At 44.6% G+C, this 25,683-nt stretch overlaps 3 protein-coding genes across 5 annotated transcripts in view; 2 read left to right on the top strand and 1 right to left on the bottom strand.

Annotated features, from left to right (window-relative positions):
* CCBE1 (collagen and calcium binding EGF domains 1) overlaps positions 1–12,509 on the top strand; it is a 99,857-nt gene extending 87,348 nt beyond the window's left edge. The window contains exons 6-11 of the mRNA XM_072859631.1: positions 1,759–1,865; positions 6,910–7,030; positions 10,300–10,439; positions 10,532–10,567; positions 11,125–11,160; positions 12,272–12,509. Coding sequence (XP_072715732.1) covers positions 1,759–1,865; positions 6,910–7,030; positions 10,300–10,439; positions 10,532–10,567; positions 11,125–11,160; positions 12,272–12,505 — 674 coding nt within the window. The 3' untranslated portion in view covers positions 12,506–12,509. The remainder of the gene's footprint in view (positions 1–1,758; positions 1,866–6,909; positions 7,031–10,299; positions 10,440–10,531; positions 10,568–11,124; positions 11,161–12,271) is intronic.
* A 5,243-nt stretch (positions 12,510–17,752) lies between these two features.
* MRPL17 (mitochondrial ribosomal protein L17) lies at positions 17,753–22,402 on the top strand. Of its 3 annotated transcripts, XM_072860108.1 has the most exons (3): positions 17,963–18,197; positions 18,270–18,338; positions 18,413–22,402. In XM_072860108.1, exons 1-3 carry the CDS (start codon positions 18,024–18,026, stop codon positions 18,683–18,685), a joined length of 516 nt encoding a protein of 171 aa, XP_072716209.1. In that variant the 5' UTR covers positions 17,963–18,023; the 3' UTR covers positions 18,686–22,402. The 3 variants fall into 3 exon arrangements, 2 of the variants coding, with proteins under 2 accessions (XP_072716209.1, XP_072716208.1); XR_012042241.1 differs by lacking the exons at positions 17,963–18,197; positions 18,413–22,402 and adding an exon at positions 17,753–17,861 and having other exon boundaries at positions 18,270–18,405; XM_072860107.1 differs by having other exon boundaries at positions 18,270–22,402.
* ARHGEF39 (Rho guanine nucleotide exchange factor 39) lies at positions 18,747–23,847 on the bottom strand. The gene is given in 6 exon segments (XM_072859603.1): positions 18,747–18,815; positions 18,912–18,978; positions 20,596–20,714; positions 21,773–21,893; positions 22,967–23,061; positions 23,667–23,847. Coding segments are annotated over 6 exon segments (618 nt in total). The 5' UTR covers positions 23,814–23,847.
* Positions 23,848–25,683: the final 1,836 nt, after the last annotated feature.

The following is a 25,683-nucleotide window of genomic DNA, read 5'->3' as shown; positions in this document are numbered from 1 at the left end:
GCATTAGAAATACAGCAGTGAGGAAACCAGCGGATGCTGCATATTCAGGTATCTTCACGTGAAGGTTGGAGTCCCTCTGGGAGGTGTTGTGGCCAAACAGTCCTGGAGCCAGCATAGCTGCAATTTGGTGAAATTCTATTATATGCTATGTAGAGTACATTGGAAAACCCCAAGTAGTACCTTTTGGCCTTAAATCTTTGAGCCATCCAGATACTGTATAGAAAGCTGTTCAGGTATTACCAAGCCATGTGCTATCAGGAAGAGCTGGGAAGCTCAAATAACAGCGTGCTTACTGCCATAAAAATGCTAAATAAAATATGGAGGAATGTTGTGGATTATTGTAATGCCATTGGACTGCAGCTGTGGGAGCAGGCAGTTGATGAGTGGGGAAAAACCCCAAGCCTTTGCCTCCTAATCTTCTGACCAGTTCAGCACTAATACCAATGTCTTACTGCTGCTGGTCATTCCAGAATCTTGCCCTTACAGCCCTCTCCTACCTGATTAGGAGATAAGAGAAATAAACCTTTGTCTTCTAAAAGCAAGTATACCTGACGTGACATTATATCCAATGGACTAAACCTACCAAAAATCAGGTTTTCCTAAATTTGTGCATCGGTGGTCCATAGATGACCATCTGATGGGTGCAATGTTCCTTATTGGACCCTGCAAACATTTCAAGTCAAGTACCACATAATATCTTTAGTATTAGAAAGTTCTGTTTTTATTAAAAATTATGCAGATGCTTTCAAAATCAATACACACTTATGAAAATATGAAGGACATGAAAGTGTGTGTCCAAGTGAGAAGTATAACACAATAACTAAGCGCATTGTAGTTGATCCTTTTTGAAGATTTGCTGGCTTTAACCAGGAGCACCTGCAGAGTTTTTCCACCACAGGACATGCTCTGAAAGGTCAGTGTTCAAACATGTCCAATAACCCTTCCAGGTAACATTGTACAAGGCCAGATATCATATGCAGAGCCTCAATACACTCTTGTGGAAGAAAAAAAAGCTCACCTAGAGTTTGCCAGTATGTGTCACCCCGTGTTTTGGAAATCACATTTCTCTTTAAGCAGACATCTGTTAAAACGGTGCTTGTTTGTGATGCAGAAGTGCTTCACTGTGTATGGGACTGGGAAAAGGACAAAAATAACATTTGCAATATCTCTTACAGTTTGAATCGTTTCATGGATTCTTGAAAAGATCCCATTCATGCATAGTATCAACAGGTGTGACCCTTTCTATTGTGTGGATTTAAATCCCTGTCATTAATCTCAATCTCCATCTCTGTTCAGGCTGATTCCATCACATGGAGGAATAACCAGTGATGATAAAAAGCAGGTTGTGCAAAGTGAATGAAATGACTGTATTGTGAGGGATTTTACTGTAATTTATAGCATATTAAAATTTGCCCTTCGGGGGACTGTAAATCAGTTCAGATCTATAGGGTTAGTCTACCCTAAACACAAAGATAAAAGAAAGGGTGTAAACTTTTTCAGGTATTAAAAAAAGAAATTCTTTAGAGACTGTTAACTGGAAACAGCTGCTTTAAAACTGAGCTCAGAGCTGTCCCTGCAAAGTTTCTCAGCCTTACATAGAAACTCACAGTCAAAGCATTAATAATGGCAAGATTCTCTCTTCTTTTCACAGTCTGGGGAAATGTAACAACCTTCAAGGCTGCAGTTGCTTTTGCAATCACTTTATGAATTCCTTTCCTTTGAATCTTTATATTTGTATTGGAAACTGCTTTCTTTCAGCTGGGCATCCTGAGAAATCTGAAAATGTGGTGAAACCGGGGACATGCTGTGCCTCTTGTAAGGAATTTCATCAAATAAAGCAGACGGTTTTACAACTGAAGCAAAAGGTATGAACATTGATTGGTCATGTCTTTACCAGACCTGCATGTTTTATGACAACTGAGGTTAAATTTAAGTGTTTGGAGCTGTCACTGCCATGGAGCTCTTGTGCCCATAAAGATGATGGCAACATATTTTAAAATCATATAGGAACAACATTTTTTCCTTATGCTTCTGCATTGCTTGTAAGCAGATTGCTAACCAAACTCATGGAGCTGTGTTACCAAGCTCATGGTAACAGAGTCTGGCAAACACCCATCCCACTCTGAGCCCAGGTTTCTTGGCAATCTGCACTGTCCTCAGCTTTTCGTTCATTCTGAATGCACAGGATTTGGGACTTAATCCACCTTTAGTATATGCAAGTGCAAGACATTCTGCAGATGAGGGAACGTGGGAGAACATGATTTTGCATTAATAGGGTGCTGATACAGGATTCTTGCCAAATAGGAGGTGTGTGGCTAGACAGAACATCACTAGCAGATACATTAGCTTTGATTTTTTTAAAAAGAAAAACCCTCAGCCCCAATCTTTTTTTTTCACCTGTGTCCTTGGAAGTAGAGTATAATGCACTTAAAAACTTCCCCTGGCCTTTAACTTTAATTGCTCCTATATTTGGCCTCCTTTTGCACTTGGGTAGGATTGAAATAACCCAGAGACCCAGCCCAGGATTTGGAGAGCCAAGTGCAGGGGTGCAGGTGTAATGCCTTTTCTGGTTACATCTCCTTCGAACATTCAGGTTCTCTGAAATGGAAATGTTCTGCAGGAATATTCCCAACAATTCATGTTGTCAGGCTGCAATTATTTCACCCAGGGTGCTCATTTAATGTCATTGTCAAAACACAATTTGATATATTCACTTGTTGCATTTAATGTTATTCATTCAATGTAATTTATATTAGGAAGAAAGAAATCTGCTTCACTAAAATTAAATACACTGAGGTTTGAGATACTCTTTATCACAAAAATCTCAAAATGTCATGTTCTCCTTCTGAATCAGCATGAAGACAAATGTGGAAGTGACAGAATTTCATGTGTGATGGAAATTGTGGTTTTCAAACAATTGGTAGCAAATGCGTTAAAAAAGGAGCCATGCTTTTGAGTGGCTGTTTGTCCAGCCGCAGTCCGTGATGCTGAGCAGGCTCGCACTGACCTCCAGGGAGGGATCTGGGATCACACTGTTGGCCAAGTCATTTGCTGCAAGAAGTGGTGGAAACCAATGGCCTGAATTAATGGAAAGTTTTCTCTATCTAACTTCCACTGTTAGGTGCCTGTGTTCAAAACTCAGTCCTGGAAAACTAACACCGTCGATACCTGTCGCTGTGGGCACTTGTTGTACAGTAGCTGTGGCCAAACTAAGCAGCTCACTCTTGCCTCATTGCTAAGTCTTGTCATGGTCAATAGCCTAAATTTTCCCCAAGTATCTTCCTAGTGGGACTTGATCTATTTGGTATCCTCAGAGGGAGCCCACTGGGTTGTGCCTCACACAGACAGGGCTGGAAGAGATGGTCCCCTGATACCCCTCAGCATATACCCTGATACCTCCAGCAAACCCTACAACTGGGAATTGGGGTATGCTTCTGGAAGTGAGAGGTGTGGTTTTGTGTCTCCTTAGGACAGGGATAAACTCAAGTCCTGCCACCTCTGGTAATGGCACCGATACCTTTTTGGAGGATTGCAACATCGATTCCAGACCCAGGACAGAGTAGTTCTAGGATCAAGAACAGAAAGTCACCTCGCATGGTCATCCAGTGGGATACTCTGTCCCAATAGTAGGGGGCTGTGGGCAGTCCTAGGTTGATCTCAGACCTTGCCAGAAGGAAGAAGAGCAGAAAGCTGGAAAACTGGGGGAAAGATATCTGACATGCTGACACACAGCCAACAATTTTTAAAAAATCAAGTAAGCTGGATCCTATTGCACAGATGTGTTTAAACATCTTAATTAGAAAGCCATGTTCCACATCACTCCTGTCAAGCACTGTCGAAGTCGTCTAAACCACAGATCTAGAAACTATCCAAAACTCCAGATGCAGCATGCAACACAATGTATGGGAGTATTGTTTCTAGCACTGTCTTTCTTTAAAATTTACCCTCACTAATATTTGCACTCACATGGAAAAAAAAATATTTTCCAAGGGCCATTAAGATTTGGAGCTGTGGATGGAGAAAGCCAAGGTCACTTTGGACCAAGATCCTGGTTCAGTTAAAAGGTGAAATAGAAATTAGGCCAGTGAGTATAGCCAATCCCTGAGAGGATGTGAGTCAACATCAAAAACACATGGTTTGGCCCCAGTGTATTTAACAGCAATTTTCTGGCCAGAAGATATCAGAGAGCAGTGAGCTAGACCAGAGCCTGGGTATTATGGCACTCCTAGTGTATGCCTCAAGTCCAGCTGGCTCAGTGGGGAAGCATGTATAGATGCTTTCACAGCAGCTATGTGATTTTTTTTAACGTACTAAGTTGTTAAAACAGCCTTGCTGGCAGGAACAAGTCAATATCTTATTTAAGCAACAGAGAAGAATACACTTCCAAATCCTCATGATGAGTCTTCACCACTAAATACATCTTTTTACTCCAGCCTGGCCATTTGCAATATAATCTGAACAGTTATTCACAGCAGGGGCTATATACTACTAGCAAATGTGACACCCATCTACAAGAAGGGCCAAAAGGAGGATCCGGGGAACTACAGGCCTGTCAGCCTGACCTCGGTGCCGGGGAAGGTTATGGAGCAGATCATCTTGAGTGCCATCACACGGCACGTACAGGACAACCAGGTGATCAGGCCCAGTCAGCATGGGTTCATGAAAGGCAGGTCCTGCTTGACTAACCTGATCTCCTTCTATGACAGGGTGACCCGCTTAGTGGATGAGGGAAAGGCTGTGGATGTTGTCTACCTGGACCTTAGTAAAGCCTTTGACACCATTTCCCACAGCATTCTCCTGGAGAAACTGGCTGCTCATGGCTTGGAGAGGCGTACGCTTCGCTGGGTAAAGAACTGGCTGGATGGCCGAGCCCAGAGAGTTGTGGTGAATGGAGTTAAATCCAGTTGGCAGCCGGTCACAAGTGGTGTTCCCCAGGGCTCTGCGTTGGGGCCAGTCCTGTTTAATATCTTTATCAATGATCTGGACGAGGGGATTGAGTGCACCCTCAGTAAGTTTGCAGACGACACCAAGTTGGGCGGGAGTGTTGATCTGCTTGAGGGGAGGAAGGCTCTACAGAGGGACCTGGACAGGCTGGATCGATGGGCCGAGGCCAATTGTATGAGGTTCAACAAGGCTAAGTGCTGGGTCCTGCACTTGGGTCACAACAATCCCATGCAACGCTACAGGCTTGGGGAAGAGTGGCTGGAAAGCTGCCCGGCGGAAAAGGACCTGGGGGTGTTGGTCGACAGCCGGCTGAATATGAGCCAGCAGTGTGCCCAGGTGGCCAAGAAGGCCAATAGCATCGTGGCTTGTATCAGGAATAGTGTGGCCAGCAGGAGTAGGGAAGTGATTGTCCCCCTGTACTCGGCACTGGTGAGGCCACACCTCGAATACTGTGTTCACTTTTGGGCCCCTCACTACAAGACAGACATTGAGGTGCTGGCGCGTGTCCAGAGAAGGGCAACAAAGCTGGTGAAGGGTCTAGAGCACAAGTCTTATGAGGAGCAGCTGAAGGACCTGGGGTTGTTTAGCTTGGAGAAAAGGAGGCTGAGGGGAGACCTTATTGCTCTCTCCAACTACCTGAAAGGAGGCTGTAGCAAGGTGGGTGTCAGTCTCTTTTCTCAAGTAGCAAGCCATAGGACAAGAAGAAATGGCCTCAAGTTGCGCCAGGGGAGGTTTAGATTGGATATTAGGAAAAATTTCTTCACGGAAAGGGTTGTCAAGCATTGGAACAGGCTGCCCATGGAGGTGGTTGTGTCACCATCCCTGGAGGTATTTAAAAGACGTGTAGATGGGGTGCTTAGGGACATGGTATAGTGGTGGACTTGGCAGTGCTAGGTTTACCGTTGGACTCGATGATCTTAAAGGTCTTTTCCAACCTATACAACCTATATGATTCTGTGATTCTGTGAAATTCAGGAGAGATACAGCAACAAGTTGTCAAAAACTTAAGTCTCATAACTGCTTGGATCTTCTCAGGAAACCTCTTCTTCCTTATCTGAATTTTTCTCTATTCATTTACTGCCCTTTCTCAGGACAACATTTGCCTGAGAATTTGCCTTAGGACAACATTGCCTTTCTCCTGCCTTCCATTTGGATTGACTTGCAGTATTTCCATGGTGACTTGAAAGGTGAACAGCCTCACAGGAAACATCAGGGTTTCTACTAGGGTACTGGCTCCAGGTCCCAGGGAAATGAAAGTACCAGAATGAATAAATGCCTTAAAATCAAATGGTGCCATGTTTTTCATGTGGCATCTTTCAAGCCTGGGCGACCTCCTGGGTATATGATACCTGAAGTATGGATCATCTCTAGGATCCCCTATCCAGAGTTCACGCTACACACCCCCACACACACACACCCCCCCACACCCACTCCCCGTGTGGAAGACAGAGGAGGGTACCATTTCTACAAAACCTGACTTGTCTCCATGGGTCACCCAAAACATCCCGTGGAAAGGCATTGTAGACTGTTACTCTCCATGACAACGTTTTCTCATCAGATTTCTGCAAGGTGGTCGGTCAGAAAGATGTACAGGTGAGAGTAAGAGTCCCCAGGCATCCTTCCAGCTGATTCTGACTACCTGTGAGGAGGTCCCATCAATGCTGGCAGGAGACATAGGGTCAGGGAGCCAGTTTTCTTTGGGACCACAAAATATGGCAGGTGCTTAAGGAAATCTTCATGTCCATACTTGAAGAAAATCAAGCTGGCCAGCTTAGGAGTAACTGCTGTCATAGGCTTCAACACAGTCACATTTTTTTCTGATTATTTCAATGAAGGATATGAATAAACATTTTATATTTTCCTGAAGTATTTAAATATACTATTTGTCCACATGAAAGCTTAACCAAAAAGGTAATTTATCCAGCTGAACGATGAAGGGCTTACAGTGATTTTTGATTTTGGCAGGTTGCTTTGCTACCAAATAATGCTGCTGATCTTAGCAAGCAAATCACTGGTGAAAAAGTGCTTGCATCTAATGCATATATCCCTGGCCCCCCAGGCCAGCCTGGCCAACAAGGTCCCCCAGGTAAGATACAGACCAGAGGGATGTGAGTGTGCAATAGTGCCATGAATAAAAATAATAAGCTTCAATCTTTCAGTGTGATAGGATTTAATGTGTTTCATATTTTGATTGTTATTATTATATTTGCATTTGTACTAAATTTAAAAAAAAAACTTTCTGGTCATTATGGTCAGCCTCTGCCAACTGTCTAACATTACTCCGTTGTGTTTCTTAGTCTCCATGTATTTCTTGGCGTGCAAGCTGTGTTTGTCCTGTATGTATTCAATTTCTCCCTCTCCCTAGGATATCTCACCTGCTTCAGCTGTCATTTCCTGTTTTTTTAACTCTGTCTTAAAAGACTCTCCCTTTCATTTCAGGAATACCTATTGCTTTAGCTCACTGTCATTAGTAGAGCAGAAAATGTGCTTTCAGTTTGTGGGGGTTTGTGCCAACTGTTTTATTTTTCCTCATCTGGTTTTGCAAGGATTAATTTGTTGGTTTTCTGTTCCAGATTCAAAGGAATCTGAAAAGAAAAGTAAAACTCCACTCACACCTTTGCTAAGGTATAGGTTGAAACAATGAGAAAAGCAGAGAGTTCCTAAAGCTCTAACTTAAGCCTTGCAACCTGCAGCCAGTGATGCTAAAAGTTTTGCCAACTCTGTTGAATGCAGATCTAATTTTGGGTTAGTGATAAATCCAAGGAATTTTAGCATTGTTCTAGGTTTCGGGAAGATTCTTACAGAGGACTAGCAGACATTCCTTATGAGGTTTGATTTACTACCTACTGAACTGCCCCCCATTTATCCCCACTTTTGCAGTCTTGCTTTGGTTTTTGAGTCTTTATCTCATTTTCTTGGAGGATGAGTATCTTCAGTCTTCAGTATATCATAAATGCAAGGACAATGTGGTTAGAGATTCTGCGTCAGACTCTGAAATGCACAGTGCGTCGCATTGCAATCTCTCTAACATAGGCCTGACTCTGCATGTCTTCCATCTGGTTTCCCCATGACTGAGCTGTCCAAGGTACTGTAGAATTATCTGTTCCACTTGAAAACCATTGTTGCATTAAGAGTTACTGTCGCATAGGAGTCTGAGGAGCGGCTGGGGGGGGAACCCTCCCGTTGAGTCACGAGGTTCAGACAGGACCCCCTTGCTTTCTAAACTTCTCAGAGAGGAGTCTAGGTGCGGCTAAGTCCAGTCTTAGTCTCAGACTTGGTCAATGGTTTATTTTCTAAGGACTGTATATGTAGCCACTCATCAGAGTCAACGTTTGCCTGTCAGAGCCCTCTCAGGGCTTTCACTGAAACAGCTTCGCAAAGTCGATTAAGGTGACAGCATTAATTTGACAACGTTATAAGTCTGGTCATGTTCAGCGTACTGAACTTCACGATTATGGATTCACTAATAACGCGATGCACCCCCAGTCTAGTCGTGTTGCATGAACTATCACGGCCACACTTAAAGAGTCTGGTCGTGTTCAACGAGAACTACCACGGCTAGATTAATGAAGAGTGCACTTTATTAGAGCAACAGACACACAGGTTCTTTGGATTACTGGTGATAAATTCACTGTCTGCAAAGCATGTGCAAATACCAAGAGTATGAGTAACACGGCTGGACACAAACGCGTTAAAAGATAATAAAGTGACTCTAGAGAGATTTCTAAGTTTCCCGGGGAGGCACTTGGAATAACCAACTGTTCAAATCTTACCCAAAGGCATCCCGATGGGGGGGAAGAGAGGCTCAGCCCGTCGACTGATCCCAGAGGTCAGAGTGGTACACGATGGTGTCTTCCCTAACATTCTCTTTCTCTTAAGCCATTTTATACTATCTTTCACCTTTCAGGTGGAGCTTGAGTGACTCTAGTCATACGTACCTTTGCTTAGGATTGGTGTAAAGTTTTCTTGCTTCGCTTTTAAAGGTATAAGCTAGGAAAATTCAGAGCGCAAGCTCAGTGAGGGGTGGTCGCACCTTGGAGGCGGGTAGCTTTTGGGATGGAGGTGTGTTTTGATATTATAATGATGTTATAATGAGCAAAGTTCATCAAAGGACAGCATTTTGTCAAAAACATGACAGACTGTTGGCCCAGGGTAGCAAATATGCAGCTTATCAGTTCCATGATACCTTTAAGTTCCCATATAATCGCAGAGCCTGGCCGCGGTATCTCCACACCGCTCCACCCTCCGAGCAGTACCTCTTAGAGTCAGCACACCAAGTTCCCCTGGCGTCACCGACATCTAAGGTTGCAGGCCTAGGGAACTTCCATGGAATGGATTCCTTGCATGTCAGCCGCATTCCACCTGGGGAGCTTCTTCAATGCTGTGCCTTACCTAAAAGTGTGAATATAAGTTTAATTTCTAAGTCACCTCAGCAATTATCCCACAACCATCCCTGCTGACCTCCTCCTCTGCCCTGCTGTTAGCAACAGTATGGCTGGGTCTTCAGGAGGAGTCTGAGAGGTTCATCACTGAACTTGATTTTACTCCTTTTGAAAACCCTAATTATAAATATTCTGTCCTGCTAAATCCTTTTTACTCTCTGCCTTTCATTTCCTGTATCTTTCACGTGCCTTCAGTATGAAGAAAAGTGCTTTCCCCTCTAATTATAAAGCAATTCAGCTAGTGACACTTTAATGGTCTTTATTTTGTGCAAATGTTGTTTCAGGTGCCTGATTTTCTGTTTTCCTTTTCATAATGTTTCTCTTGAACTAAACATATACTTTGTTGCCTGTGTGCTTTCTAAAAACTAACATTCTCTGCTGAACCAGCAGAAGCTGAAAAGGATAGAAAGCAAAATGGAAGAACAGAGCCTTTCTTGCCCCTAATACATTGGCTACCGTACTGGGCAAAAGAGAGGTGCAACCCACCACTGAAAAGGGCTTGCTTCTGTGTAGATGCCTTTGACCCAACATTCCCATGAGTTTTCTGAGGATTTCATTTTATGAGATGTTTCTCAGATGTGACTTGTTCTTTTGCTCTTTTCTTCTCTGTGTGAAAATGAGGCATTTCTGCTTTTCTTTTCATTCCCAGTCTGTGTCCCTAATTGCCTGGCAGTGGCAGTCTTGGTTTCTTTGTATACACAAGGTTTAATTGTTTTGTGAAGATCTCTTGTAGCCACTGTGACAAGGAGTAATGTCTCAGATCACTGCTGCATTGGTTGTGGTTTTGTGGATTTGGGTGCATTAAGGCAACCAATCCATTGGGTGGTTCAAAAAATGGTCAGTCCCCACTGCTTGCACTGATGAAGTGTCCTGAAGGCTTTCCCTGGCAGGTAACCTTTGCTGTTGATTGCAGGGGCTCCAGGACCAAAAGGGAGTCAAGGAGTTCCTGGGTCACCTGGACCTCCGGGACAGCCAGGCCCTCGTGGATCAATGGGACCTATGGGCCCATCTCCAGACATATCGCATATTAAGCAGGGCAGACGGGGCCCCATGGTCAGTATTCTCACTTCCTGTCATGCATTGCACAATTGGCCTTAGCTCTGCAACCTGTCACGTCCTTGTGAACACTTTCTTTTCTCTTGCAGGGTCCACCAGGAGCCCCAGGGAGAGATGGTAGCAAGGTGAGGAGAGGTACTGTTTTCCATAACGTGGGCACATGCACATGTGAAGCACAGGCTTGCTAGAGAGACCCTCTACACACTTGTAGTCACATCCTTTTATCATCTCATTTCTTTTGCTCATCTGAAAATGTCCTGTTGTCCCATCCTTTCATGTCTTCCTTCTGCTATTTTGTGCTTCCCATTCCTTAAGTCTTGCAAATAGCCCTGCCAGGCTGTCAAGCAGGCTCCTTTCCTTTCTCTGCAGCTCTTTTGGCTTTTCCATGAAGAAATGTTGATGCTTTAGCCCATTTCATTAGATTGCTCTTTTGTGAATTTCTCCTGTTAACTGGTTTGCTTGTTACTGTCTAGGAGAAATATCAGAAGTGCCCAACTCTGCTCCCACTAGAATCAGCGGCAATTTCCTTGCATTCCTCCTTCACTTTCTTTTCTTTTTCTGAGCAAGCGTAAGCTGATGATTCTTGATCTGGGGACAATAAGTAAGGGAGTCTGCAGAGGCAAACTGCTTTTTTTGGTTTCCTGTAGTCACAGCAAACTAACTGAGGTGGTATTGATTACAGGGGGAGCGAGGAGCACCAGGACCAAAGGGGATACCTGTAAGTATTGCTCATAGCAAGCATTTCCACAGCAAAGTGGTGTTGCCTACTAACAACAGGCCAGACAAAAGGAAAAAAAAAAACCAACCACCTCTCCTGTGTCAAGAGCACAGTGAAAGATACTTTACATGCACAGAAAATGTTATTGGAAAGTAAGTAATTACCTGTTTTCATCCAAGCTTTTTGCCTACATACCTCTTCTCTTGCTGGGTGTGACACTGAAGGCAGTAAGTGTGCCTCTGCCCTATGACAGTGGTGGGACATGCTCAGAAGGCAGTAGCATGAGATCCCATGCGGAGTGCTAGTTAGTACAGTTCAGCCAACACTCCTAATAGGAGTCTGATCCCTGAAACCTTTTAAAATCCTGCCCCTCGTATCTCTCTGGGCCTTGGCAAACTATAGGCTTTGAGCAAGTCATCAGGAGAAGGATGGGTAGTTACAATCTGTTTTCAGGTGAAATTGTTTAAAATTTTGTTTCTTATGGTCTTTTCTCATTGGTGAAATGGATTTTAAGAGTGTGTCCAGCAGGGTGTCCTCAGTATTAAATAGTGTACTTTACTGTGTGAAGTCAGATAAAAAGATATTATGATTTTCTAAAATCAGATAAAACCAGATGGATACTCTCTGCATTGTAATTACCAATATATTTAGTAAGTGATGGACAGCAGTGGGGTTACCATATTGAAAAGATACCTTCCAAATATCAGCATTCCCTAAAGATTTTTTTAACTAATTATTAATAATTATTGATTAATTAGTCATTCTAAGAATGTAATTTCTATCAGTTTAATAAGGAACACAGGGAACCAAGATTTAGCTCCTCTGTTCTCATGAGGTGTTGAGATGCTCTTAGGAGGCAGATATAGTAAAAGAATTGTTAAGTAACAAAAGGGCTGAGCATCTTGTAAATGTAGTCTCTGTCTGCAAAAATATTCGCCTTTTGAAAATTGTTTCCTGAACAGGTTGATTCAAAAAGAGACCTTTAATTTCTGGCAATCAATATGAAGCAGCATTTTACTGAGTTACCCCTGCAAGAGTAATTATATCAACCTGTTTGAAAACTGTAAGAGCAAAGTGGATTATTATTAATTACCATGCCTTGTGACTGCAGGGCCCACCAGGTTCATTTGATTTCCTATTGCTGATGATGGCAGACATCAGAAATGACATCGCTGAGCTGCAAGAGAGAGTGTTTGGACACAGGACTCATTCATCAACAGAGGAGTTTCCATTACCTCAGGAATTTACAAACTATCATGACACAATAGATTTTGGATCTGGAGAAGACTACAAACCACGGGCAGCACCCAGAAACTCCAGGATACAGAAGGCAGCCCATCCTTAGCTATGTCTACTGAAAAATAGAGCCCCTTTAGAGTTGTTCAATATAAAAATGCACTGACAATGTAAAATATATATATATATATATTATTTCCCAGTTTTCTCTCTGCTTTTCCCTAACCATGCTGCCTGTACTGTAGCTTTCCCAGTTCATGGTAGCCTCCTTGCAGTAATTCCATATCGTCAAGCCTTCACTGTGCGTTGTACCTAGACTATCAGGAAAACCTTCTTAGTGTATTGGGCTAGCATGATTAAGGCATGCTCTAGCTAATGGCGCAGACCACAGCATCTCATCTGCCTACCTTGCATTGTGTCCAAATGACCCAGTACCCAAATTTTTCCAGGGGTAGAGGGGAAGCTGAACATCATCCCTGAATTACATCAATAATTAAACCCTAGGTCCACAGTTATACATGTAAATGTATTATACCACTGAATTCAAGTCTCCAGCTAGTGTCCCCAGGCTTAGGAGAGAGTGAACAGTAGATCCCTGTTTCACAGCAAAGGCCAGCTGTAAGTGAAATGTCTCCTTCTATTATGCCCCACCATGGCAGAAAAAGGCCAAAAAATATGGTGAAGCAGTGACACAAGGGTGCTGCTTGTTGATCTGGAAATTATTTGGCTTTGTGTTGCTAGAGTATCGTGCAAAGAGAGTCAAAAAGTTGTGTTTGTCCTAAACTAGCACTACTTTTCCCTTACCATTCTCCCACTACTCAGTGTGGAGGCCAGTTCCCTTCCTCAACAGATTGATATTGCATACATTACACAAAGATGAGCGAGAGAACAGGGAATGTATAAAGCAGGAAAAACAAGCATAAGTGAATCAAGTAGGCTTATTGGCAAGCACAAAATCAATCCCAGTCTTGCAGAAAGAGTTGGATTCTGACCTCCTGTAGGTGCGTGTTTTCCTTGGTGAAATGCTGAAGTGCAAGTGAAATCAAGACCAGAGAGAGGCCTCATGTTTGCAAAGAGCTTCCACCTGTTTTGTTCCTCTGCTGTGTGAGAGCAACCTAAATGGCATTCACGGAACTGGAACACAGAGTTGCAGTGTATTTGGCTGGGTATATGAGGTGTACGAGTAGGTGCAGGAATGCACATGACAAAACATTTCAACTAGTACAAGGATGGCTAAGGTGAGGTACTGCACATGGGATCCTATATTTGTGAAGAGGGATGAAAAGGAGTGCCCTTTTTTTACACTGGAAAACTGGATGCACAAGTTAGACCATACCTCATGGATGATGTATGTTACAATTTCTTTTGGATTACCACAGCTACTGAGGACTTTGCCATGCTTAGAAGATAAAGGAGTATATTAAACACAAAACTTCAATGTTGTATCTGTGTAGCTGCTACTTCTACAGTATGTTTAGTGCTGGGTCATGTCCATGTTACAAATGCAAATAAAAACTTTTTATTTTGCCATGCTTTTCAGGGCTTGCATGTTCTAATAGAATAAATACAGGTAAAAATATAAGCAGGCCCTTTTCAGATAACCCGTAAAGGTTTGAATTCCCTCCCATATTCTCTGGGCCAAAAGATAGTTGGTGTAATCTCTATACCACCAGTACAGGTCATGTTGTATAAACAGCTGGCTGTCTAAACCTTTCATATCTTTTGTATATTAAGAGGATGTGTCCATTCCTGTAATTGTTTCCCAACTCCTCACTATCAGTATGCCACAAGCAAGGGCATTAGCTTTAAGAACATTAATGTTCTGTATTCCTCTTCACATTATATGTATATCAAACAAAGCAATGACTAAGTCACTGGTGTAGCTTAGAAAAAATGATAGTACTCTCACCCTGTGGTCTTTGGGCTTCTCCTCTGGGAGGAGCTCTCCCAGCAGCTGCAGATCCAAGTAGTCTTGTGAACCAGGTAATAAAGAAATCAGTGAGATTTGGGGAAGGAACTTGTGGCCAAAAGAGGGGTGGTCTTATATGCAGCAGACTGAAATAAACCTATAAGACAGCATGAACTGAGGCATTTATGTCTTATTTTCTTAATTTCAAGCAGGCAACTAGGTATAAATAACATTGTTCATGAATATGCTATTTTAAGTAAATTTGTTAAATGTAAAATGTTGTGCTTGTAGAATAGAATAGAATAGTTCAGTTGGAAGGGACCTACAACGATCATCTAGTCCAACTGCCTGACCACTACAGGGCTAACCAAAAGTTAAAGCATGTTATTAAGGGCATTGTCCAAACGCCTCTTAAACACTGACAGGCATGGGGCATCAACCACCTCTCTAGGAAGCCTGTTCCAGTGTTTGACCACCCTCTCGGTAAAGAAATGCTTCCTAATGTCAAGTCTGAACCTCCCCTGGCGCAGCTTGAACCATTCCCAAGCGTCCTATCACTGGATACCAGGGAGAAGAGATCAGCACCTCCCTCTCCACTTCCCCTCCTCAGGAAGCTGTAGAGAGCAATGAGGTCGCCCCTCAGCCTCCTTTTTTCCAAACCAGACAAACCCAGTGTCCTCAGCTGCTCCTCATAGGACATTCCTTCCAGCCCTTTCACCAGCTTTGTTGCCCTCCTCTGGACACATTCAAGTACCTTAACATCCTTCTTAAATTGTGGGGCCCAGAACTGCACACAGTACTCAAGGTGAGGCTGCACTAACGCTGAATACAGCGGGATAATCACCTCTCTTGACTGGCTGGATATACTGTGTTTGATGCACCCCAGGATGCGGTTTGCCCTCTTGGCTGCCAGGGCACACTGCTGACTCATATTGAGCCTGCTGTCAACCAGCACCCCCAGATCCCTTTCTGCAGGGCTGCTCTCCAGCCACTCCTCTCCCAATTTATACTTGTGCCCAGCATTACTCCATCCCAGGTGCAGAATCTGGCATTTGGACTTGTTAAATTTCATGCCATTAATCATTGCCCAATGCTCCAATCTATCTAGATCCCTCTGCAAGGCCTCTTGTCCCTCAAGAGAATCAACAGCACCTCCCAGTTTGGTATCATCAGCAAACTTGCTAATGGTGCATTCAACTCCTGCATCCAGATCATTGATAAATATATAGAACAGAACTGGCCCTAGAATTGAGCCCTGAGGAACACTGCTGGTGACCGGTCACCAGCCAGATGTAGCCCCATTCACTACAACCCTTTGAGCCCTGCCCTTCAGCCAGTTCTTCACCCAGCGCACCATGAACCCACTCATCCCACAGTTGGACAACTTGTCCAGAAGGATGCTGTGAGGGACAGTACTAAAATGGCCTTAATAAAATCCAGAAAAACTACATCCACCGCCTTCCCTTCATCCACTAGGCAGGTGACCTTATCATAGAAGGATACCAAATTAGTTAGACAGGACTTTCCCTTTGTGATCCCATGTTGACTGTGCCTATTGATTACATTATTCCTTAAATGCCTTTCAATAGTACTCAGTATAATCTTCTCCATAATTTTTCCAGGTACTGTGGCTAGACTAACAGGTCTGTAGTTTCTTGAGTCTTCCCTCACGCCCTTCTTGTAAATTGGAATAACATTGGCTAGCTTCCAGTCAGCAGGGACCTCCCCAGACTCCCAAGACCTTTGGTAGATGATTGAGAGGGGTCTTGCCATAACATCCGCTCGCTCCTTCAGTACTCTGGGATGAATCCCATCAGGCCCCATAGACTTGTGAACATTCAGCTGATAAACTGTTGTAACTCTTGCAAATTATGTAACTCTTGCACATGTTTACCACCACACCCCATCACCTGCTGGATCAAGTTGATTCCCACTATAGAATTAGTAGCTGCAGTTTTTTGGACCATCAGATACTGAATAATGAGCTAGATGTGTCATTTCCTACATACCAACTAAATTCTATTGCCCCCTGCCCATAATGTGTGTTATAAAAAAGACACTTATTTTAGTTCTAAGCTCTGCTTTTCCAAATATAGACAAATACCAAATGAGAAGTTCCTACAGTTTGACCACCAAACTTGGAGGGAAGTGACAATTGCCCTGCTGTGCATAAGTATCCAGGGAAGGGAAATTCTGAGACTGGACCAGAAAAGTAGATAAAATACATGCCTCACTGTAAGTGCAGAAAGCTGTCCTACAGGCTCACGAACATAAAATAGGGCACGTGTTTACGTGCCTTTCTGAATGGCAACCTCAATAAACCAGGAAAAGGAGAGGAAAATTGATTGTAAATGGAATTAAGGTAATTGCTGGAGTTATTGTTGGTATCACAGCTTGAATAACCTTCTTCCTAGAAGCATTTCAGAGTTAATACGTTAAGCTTCAGAGAAGCAACAAAAGATGGGGGCGGGGTCCAAGAATTTGTTAACTTTACATTAAAATCCATGTTTGTTCCTATTACACATTCCAATAACTATACTGTTCACTTTATTTATATAAGTATATGAAATACTAAAATGTGTGTAAAATGATTGTGATTTTATGATGTATTCATAACAACAAAGATTTTTTCTTACGCTGTTGGTAGCTGCTTTTGTTACACATCCTTTCTCTGAAATACAGACATGTTGGCTGGAAGAGACAAGTAGCAGGAAACCCCCTTACGCTGCCTTTTAGCATTTTTCTTGGAGCTGAACTATACACACTTCCAGGAGCGGGACTATGGGGGCATGAGCTCTTGCAGAATAGGGCAGGTTTCTGTCTTTGTGGAAATAAGGCATGCACCCACCTCCACTATTAGGATGGTGGCTCCAGCACTCCGTGAGGGCTACATGACACTGGCTCCAGCAGCCTTACCCCATGCTGCCAGTGTACACAGCTTCTGTGCAGCCTGGGGATGCGATATGGGGGGGGGGGGGCAAGGCTCCTCTGGCATCCTGCCACTGGTACTGGGGAAAAAGGGGGATTAAGGTAAAGGCTCTGGCAGGCCTCGCCTACCCTTCGCGCCTGCCTGAGCCCCTCCCCACAGCCCCAGGAGCATCCTGTGAGGGCGGTATCCCACCACCTCGCCCCAGCTGCAGTGAGGGGCAGCAGGGAGGCCGGCCGCTCTTCCTCCTCCCCTCAGAGTCCACCCTGCCTGCCCGCCCGCCACGGCCTAGCCCCGGGGACTCCCCAGTACAGCAGAGACAGCAGCAGGGCTGTTACACCGCCGGGCTGGCTGCGGTGAGGCAGGGCCCCACCGCGGCGGGAGGTAGCGGCCGGCCCCGCCTGAGCACAGAACTACAGCTCCCGGCATGCCGCGCCCCCGACCCGCAGGTCCCACTATGCTACACAGCTTTCCTCGTCCAGGATGCTCTGCACAGACAAGCCAGCTCCTTTACGCCTGCGCGCTGCGGACGTCTCTGACGTGCGGCAGACTCCCCTCCGGAGGCCTGGGGCCGGCTTGGCCCTTTCTGCCGAGCCGGGCCTGGCTTCCCTGCCCCGTTCAGACCTCTCGGTACGCGGCTTCGGGCCCTCTTACCCGCTCTGTGCAGCAGCTGTGGGTTGTGCCAGCTGGTAGGGGCGAACTACAACTTCCGGCGTGCTGCGCGGCGCGCGGGGGCTGCTGGGAGGTGCCTTCCATGGTGCCCGGCGGCTGCTGCAGTGGGAGGGCGGCGAGATGTGGCTGTCGGTGGTGGCCGCTGTCTCGCACGGGCGTGTGCACCGGCGGTTAGGGCTGGGCCCACGCTCGCGCCTTGACCTGCTGCACGACCTGGTGGCGGCGCTGGTGCGGCACGAGCGCATCGAGGCGTCGTGGGCGCGCGCATACGAGATGCGGGGCTACGCGGAGCAGGTGAGCGGCCCGGCCGGGGGGGGGTTGCCGGCCGAGGGACCCTAACGGCTCTGCCCTCCTTCCTCCCCACAGTTCATCGACTGTGTCAAGCGGGGGGACACCAACGAGCGCGACATGTGCATGGTGGATTTCTGGCTGACGGTAAGCATCCTCCCGGCCCCCTCGTCGCCACCCCCTGCGGCCCCGGTGCTGGAGCTGAGCGTGCTGCCCCGCAGGAGAAGGACCTCATCCACAAGCTGTTCAAGGTGCTGGCATCCCAGTTCCAGCCCCACCCTGGCAGCTACGCCCACCTGCTGCAGATCCCCAACCGGGATGGCCTTGACCACACCGAGATGGCTGTCATTGAGCTCAAGGGGAACCCCTTCCTGCCGCTCATCCGCCCATGCTGCAACACTGAGAAGATACTGCTCAACCAGTTCCTGAAGGGCTACCGGGAGGACATGCAGCAGGCTGCAGCCCTGCAGGTCCCTGAGGGCACCCCTGTCTAGGCATCCCCCTCTGCCTTGAGGGAGACCCCACTCTACATTTTTATTCCCAATGTGTTATCAGTCACATCTTGATCAAGATGATGATGAGAAATAGTAATGCACTAGAACCGCAGAGAGAAGATTTTTCTTCCTGTGGAAGTAGACGGAAGATGAGAATACAAATATTATTAGGAAGGAGGCTAACACTGATCAAAGTGCCAGCATCTACAGGTGGAATCATACTTACAAGTTTCTGGTACTCAGCACTGTCTGGGCTGGTGTTCTCCAGAAGGTCTCTGAGGAAGTGCTTGTACCTAAGATAGAGGGATCAGTTTTATTTCATAAAAAGATACCAGGAACAGCAGCATCTCCTATTAGTGACAGAATGATGAACAATACTCCACCAGGAGATGGAGTACACACCTCTAAGTCTAACCAAGCAGCTTTTGTTCATGATTCTTTGATCACATTCATTTTATCTTCAAATTTATCAACAAAATTAACCCAAGTGTTTTATACATTTGCAAGCCTTTGGCATTTCCTGGGGATCTGATAAAAGCAACCTCACATATTACTTAAGTTCATGAGACTCTTAGAAGACTTCAGCATTCACATAAAAATGCCTTCAATAACAGACAAATTTCTCTTTGAACTAATTTTTTTTTTTTTTTTAGGTCTGAATGGTAGCATTCATACCATATGTTTCTTGCCCACATAAGAAAATAAAGGCATTTCTATGTGAACTAGGAGCCACCTTTTTCTTTTTTCCTCTCCAGTCTTTACCAGAAGGGATCAGATCTCCACAAATGCTTTCTCCCAATAAAGTCAAACTATTTTCAGTCTGAAATGACAGAAGAAATATCACATTGAGCAGATTCACAAAATGGCAGAAGTCATATGACTTGCAGCATATGTAACCGTTTCAAAGAAACTTGAACATGAAAGAGATGATTATTGAAAAAATTAGACCTTCTGTTAAAAAGCCACCATTTTTCCAAACAGTTGGACAGCAACAAATATACCATTGGTTTACAAATTTAAAGGAACGATCCAAAGAATTACAGTAAAAAGAAAGCTTACATCTGTATCTGCCAAGCTGATTAAAAACATTATATAAAGCTACCTGAAAGACTGTGGTATGCTCACCCCCAGTTATTTTCGAAGAAACAAGGCGCTCAGTCTCTCAAATTTGTTTTAGCATGGATACGATCATGGTTAAAGAGCAGCTACTTGACCTATAGCAGCAGCAACTGGGTTCACAGCAAACCACCTGTGCTCTGTATTACCCACATACCCTCCCCAAGAAAGGGCAGCCCTTGAGTGCATGCAGAACTCTCCTGTGCAAACAGCCTGTCTCTTCAAAGGATGCCTCAAGGCAGCAATCCAGACTGGATCTGTCCAGGCTCAGACAACTGTGATAGGCACCAAATCTGTGGAAAGCATATGGTCCTGATAACCAGAGAAGGGAGAAAAGCTCCCCTGAGTTTATTAATCTCATCTCTCTCCAAAAGCAACCATCTACAAGAGAGGAGAGTCACAACGCTCCAGGTCAGCAACCCGCACAAAAGCGGAGCGAGACCATCTCTGGCAGAGAGCACCACTTCTGCAGCACTTCAGACAGCTTGCTTTTGTTCAGGGTCTAACTTCAGTTGCTTACTGAGATGACAGAAAGCCTCCACTTCAATTATACCCGAAGGCTAGATGAAGGGCTTAGGAGCCAGGGGTACATAGCTACCTCTCTGCATCATCTCCCATCCACCTACACTGATTCCACTCTACAGGCATGTCTTCAGGCCTGTTTCATTGCAGTCTATATGCTCCGATTTGGAGACACATTAAGCAACTTTACCTCCCATAGCAACCAAGACACTGTTATGTTCCTTTTTCCCTTCTCATACTAACACCTTTAAGACTCAGAATTGCTTACTTACTGGTGCAACTTCTGCAGGGGCAAAGGAAGCAGATCCTCTAGCTTCCTCCCTTGAAACTGAGGTCGAGTCTCCTGGAGTTTCTTAAGCTGTTGAAATTACTTCTTTTTCCTCAATTGCTCCTGTGTGTGGCAGAAAAGGCATATAGCTTTGAGAATACAGAAAGAAATATGCGTTCTAGTCTGCACCAGAGCTTAGAACTTTTAAAACTCTTAAACTTAGAGTTTAGGACTCCAGTCCTAAGTGCAAGCATCAACAACTTCTTTTGTGGCCATGGACAAGCCATTCCCTTTCTCCTGACCACCATTTCCCAGGGGGTAATAGAAGTAATATCCCCTCTTCATACATGTACAGCAGTATAAAGCTAGTACACTCAGCAAATGGAAACAAAGAAAAAAGGAAGGTTGACTCAGGAAAACAAGGAGTCCACCTGTGGCTTTTTGCCACTCATTTCAAGACAAAGCAATGCAGCCCTGCATTCCCATCACCACAAGGCAAGTATCCAAAATGGCTTCTTTTTCTCTTGAGACATCAAAAGTGAATATATATGCATGCAAGCAGAACAAAGCAGAAACATCCTAGTACATCCTGCAGCTGGGAATAAGCACAGACAATAACTGGAAGTCAGGTGGTTTAAATTCCAGATACAGCTGTCAGGACTTTGAAATAAAAATACATCCTTCTGAAATTTCTTGGAAGACAGGCTGTATTTGGAGAGGTAAGTGGGAGGAAAAAGTTTTCTTCTACCATAGAAAAAAAATTGGGAAGGAAAAAGGAAATCCCACTGTTAGGATACAGTTAGTGGTAGAGGGAAAGACTAGGAGACCTGATAATTCTCCAGAAAGAGATCGCTGTCCCCTAGTGTTCCCCCTGCAAACTCTCCAGGCTTGCCAGTCAAGGAGGAATGGGAGTAAAACCAGAACTCTGAAAAAGCTGTGCTCAGCGTGCGCGCGTACATACACACCTGAAACAAGCTTCAAAAATTTGAAGCTCTAAATAAGTAGAGATGTTTTCACCATTCTATTATGGAAGAAAGACTGAGAAAATAGCAGCAGCCCAGAAAAAGGAAGGAAACTGATCACTGCAGAAACTGAAGTAAGAAAAAGGGAAGGATGTGTCTGTTTCACAGAACGGAGAAAGAGAGGGAAGAAAAAACATGAAGAATAAAGGAGATATTTACCTTCAAGGTTTTATTTGCCTGCTCCAAATTCTCAGCATAGTGGCCATAAAGCTCCAAATTCTGACAGAAATTTTCCAATCCCAGTCCCAAATTCCCTCTCTCCAGGTGAAGCAACAGAACCCTGTGCACAAGGAGGAAAGATAGCTTGGGAGGGGTACAATACTGATGGCATTTTCTCAAGTCCCTCTGGTTCACTCCTATGCTGACCTTCATTTGTCAGTCTCCACCTCATGTTGTAGTAGTCACTTTAGCATTAGTATCAAGGTTTGTTGAAGCCTTAGGCCGCAAGCTCTGAACTTTCACCCAGATCCACTGACCATGCACTGAACTTTTACTCGGCTACATGAAGGAAGGCCCCTGAAACTGGTGCAAACCAGAAAGATAAGGAGGCTTCAACATTAGCAGAAGCTGCAACCTTAGAGATAAGAGAAGAATCAGCCCGCCTAGAGACAACAAAGGGACCCAATGAAGAATGGGAAGACCCCAGACCCTAATACTACTATTGGTCTGAACTGTCTCCTGAGGGGAGGGGAATTTACATTGTAAGGGTATAATTGCCCAGGGATTTCTTTGTTCTGGGTCCCTCTCTGGAGGCACCCAGCTTGAGCTGTTTTCACCGCTGTACCAATAAATTCATCTGGTGTATGTCGTATTGGAGACTCTGCTTTGGGAAACCTAGGGTCGAGCCAGAGGGGAGAGGAAGTGCTCGAGAGTGAGTGTGTGTGTGAGCAAGGAGTCGAAAAGGGGCACCTGTCAGCTCAGTGGAGCTGCCCGCTGCGAAGGGACTCAGGTCCTAGCAGTTAAAGTCTCGGGTAGTGTGTGTGTGACTCCCTGAATGGTGTGTGAGTGCTCAGGCAGCGGCTTCTCCTTTGACACTCACATCCAGTTTCTCCAGTTTCTGTGCCGAATACGTGCTTAGTGGTCACAGAGTAAGCTACAGAAAGCATCCCTTAAAAATACCATGGAGCAGACTTACTGGGTTTAAAACACTATCCAGAGAGCAACTGGGTATCCAGATATGTGGATACAGATCAGCAGTTTCCTGGGTATACCTGCAAGTGCCACCAAGGCTAGCAATGCTAGAAGTGAATGTCTGTTTTACAAGGTGTTAGCTTTATTTCCTGAAATCTTACTCTCTCATCAATATAGGGTCTTCCCCATATAACTACAGGAATTGCATAAGTGTTCACTTACTGGCTGGCCGAATATATGGATTCCAGGGGTCCAAATATGGTTTCCAACACATCAGGTTTCACCATCCCTTTGGCCTTTAAAATTGTCACAAAGAACTAAGTAGGAAAAAAAGAGATAATTTCAAACAGTTAAAATTCACAGGTCACTCAAAGGTTATTCTTGGCACACAGTAAAAGCAAGACATTGCAGCCTGCACACTCTTGAGCTCAAAAGAATATCAAGTATTGTGAATGCCTACCTAAGATATCTATCATCAGATGTAAGCCTTCTTGGTAACTTTGACCATAACTGTAAACACATGGAACAGCACTACAGCATTGACAGAGTCTATTTCAGTATTCCCAGATGCATCTGTTTTTCACCACCTTGTTCATAATCTATCTTTGTCTTGTCTGTGCCCCTACGTTTCATACATTTCAGGCATCTTAAGCCAAGTCCCCTATATAATCAAAACTTAAAGATTTATGTCTGTGTACAGACCAAAGCCAAGGGGCCAAAACCATGAGCTATTGGATATTACAGAGGAGGTAAAAGAAAAACAACAAAAAAACCTTTCAGCCCCAGCAGTGTGACGAGTTGGGATTTGTCCCATGCATTAGGGATGCATCAAAGTCTTGCTCTTGACCCTTCCCCATGACAACACAAATAAGTATGTGCTGCCTGAAGGTACCCACATATCAGAAGGGGCAGAAATACTCACTGTGACCACCAAATCCAGCTGCTCAAGGTATTTGTGTTTGGTTTCCAGCAGCTCCTTGGCTGTCCGGCTGCGCTTTCTCTCCCAACGAGCCCTCTGCTCTTCCACAGTGTTTGCTCCAGCCATAAACAGCAGGGACGAGTCACTCATGGCAGTCTCAGGGCTGATATACAGAAAGGTAACCAATCCTGAAGAGCCAAGAGAGATGGACACACAACAAATGCACAACCTAGGCTGCAGAGTAGGATTCTGAGCTACTAACTCTATGCTTTACTATGGAAGAAGGGAAGTCAATTGCCAGCAACCATTATTAACAGTTTCCTTCTGCATTCTTATTTGCAGGTACAGGAGCCCTGCATCAACCAGAGGAACAGCGTTAGAAAGACCAGACTGTGAAAGCAAGAGCAGTACATTACAATGCATCTGTAAGCAAATCTCAAGTTTACATTCTTACCCACAAACTGCTGCTTCCTGTGTTTTGCCCCATTCTTCATGCAAAATTCTCAATAAACCCAAGGAAGCTAGTGGGTGGAAGAGGTACTGTGGATAGGAGTAGAAAACAGCCATAAGATTTGTCTTGGGGAGGGGAGAGAGAGAGCGAGAAAGAGAGCACTCTTGCTTGTTTTCCCATGGAGGTTCCCAAGAAGCGAGTGGCTTGCATTGTCATTTTCTAACAGTAGTTTGTGGTTTCAGAGATGAGAGAGACTGAGCAACTGCTGTGAATCACACTATCCACTTATTAACCAGCTTTGCTGCTGCTCTTTTCTTCTGCAAGAGCATCATGGTTGTATTACAGAGAAAAACGCTAACTCTTTTATCAACCTCTCTCAGAGAAAGAAGCATGCATTACCAGAGCATTGGTTAAATATTGCTCTGTCTGGCAGTGCTGGCTGTTACACACTTGCCATGGCATGAAGTCTGCAGTTTCTGTGGAAGCTGAGCTACCCCCACAAAAGTTCTGACTCCCATACGGACGAGCTATACTAATACAGAAAGATGTGTCATTGTAGAGAAGGGAATTTGTCAAATACAGTCTTCCAGAGACATTTCAGATATCTGAATGAATGTCTGAAACAAAAGTTTCACATCAAATGAGTACCAAGACTCATTTAATGTGTTTGCAAAACTCCAGATAGCTGAGGGACACACACGGTATTTTATAGTAGCAGGAGTTTCTCCAGAGATTTATCCTCACATTCACTCAGGAAAGAACCACAAGCCTAGCTGAAGCCAGGTCTTTGTCAGAAAGGGCAGACCTGACATCCCTATGGCCAGGGAGGCAGCATTGCAGGGAATACTATGCAAGAGCTTAGCATTAGCATGCAGTTGCAAAGCACTCACCAATAATAGACTAAAAGGCTACCATTCACAGAGCATCTTTAGCCAGGGTAGGTTGCAGTCATGATTGTGAACTATTTTCCTTCTGCAGCCCAATTTGTTTAAAAAAAAAAAAAAAGACAAAAAAGTTACACCAGGTTTAACCATCTCTCGCTTGCATAAAATGGTGCAAACACTCCCATTATTCCAAAATACATTAAATTCTAACTCTTTCAAGTCTATAGGGTGAGAAATGTCTGGAACCTGTGGGTAGACTAGAAAATACTTCATCTACAGGTGACAGAAGCACACCAGCTTGCTTCTCTCTTCTCAGACTCAGAATAGAAACCACTGAATACTTTCTGCACAGTTAACTACTTTATGATGCCCTGTTAGCAATATTCCCTGCGACATTTCTAGATTTTCTATTTTTAATATCCTCCAAAAATTTGCTTTCATTATTGTAACATAGCCACTCTTGATATGTCTCTGAAGTCTTAACCGCCCCGTGGGTCAGATCCAAGGGCCATACAGCTCCACATCCCACCTCCAAGGACAGTGACTGCTGTGGAAGAGACTGCAGGAAGGCTCAGCCTCAGAGGGCTCAGGGCCTGCACGCAGCCTCAGAGTAGCTCTTATCTGCTCTCCCCTTCTGCTGACTGCTTTAAACTGGCTCGCCACCACAGCAGTGCAGCCTTTCAGC

Source organism: Ciconia boyciana, chromosome 4 (genome assembly GCF_034638445.1).
Source record: "Ciconia boyciana chromosome 4, ASM3463844v1, whole genome shotgun sequence".
Lineage (NCBI taxonomy): Eukaryota > Metazoa > Chordata > Aves > Ciconiiformes > Ciconiidae > Ciconia > Ciconia boyciana.
This window is presented reverse-complemented; position numbering and strand designations above follow the sequence as displayed.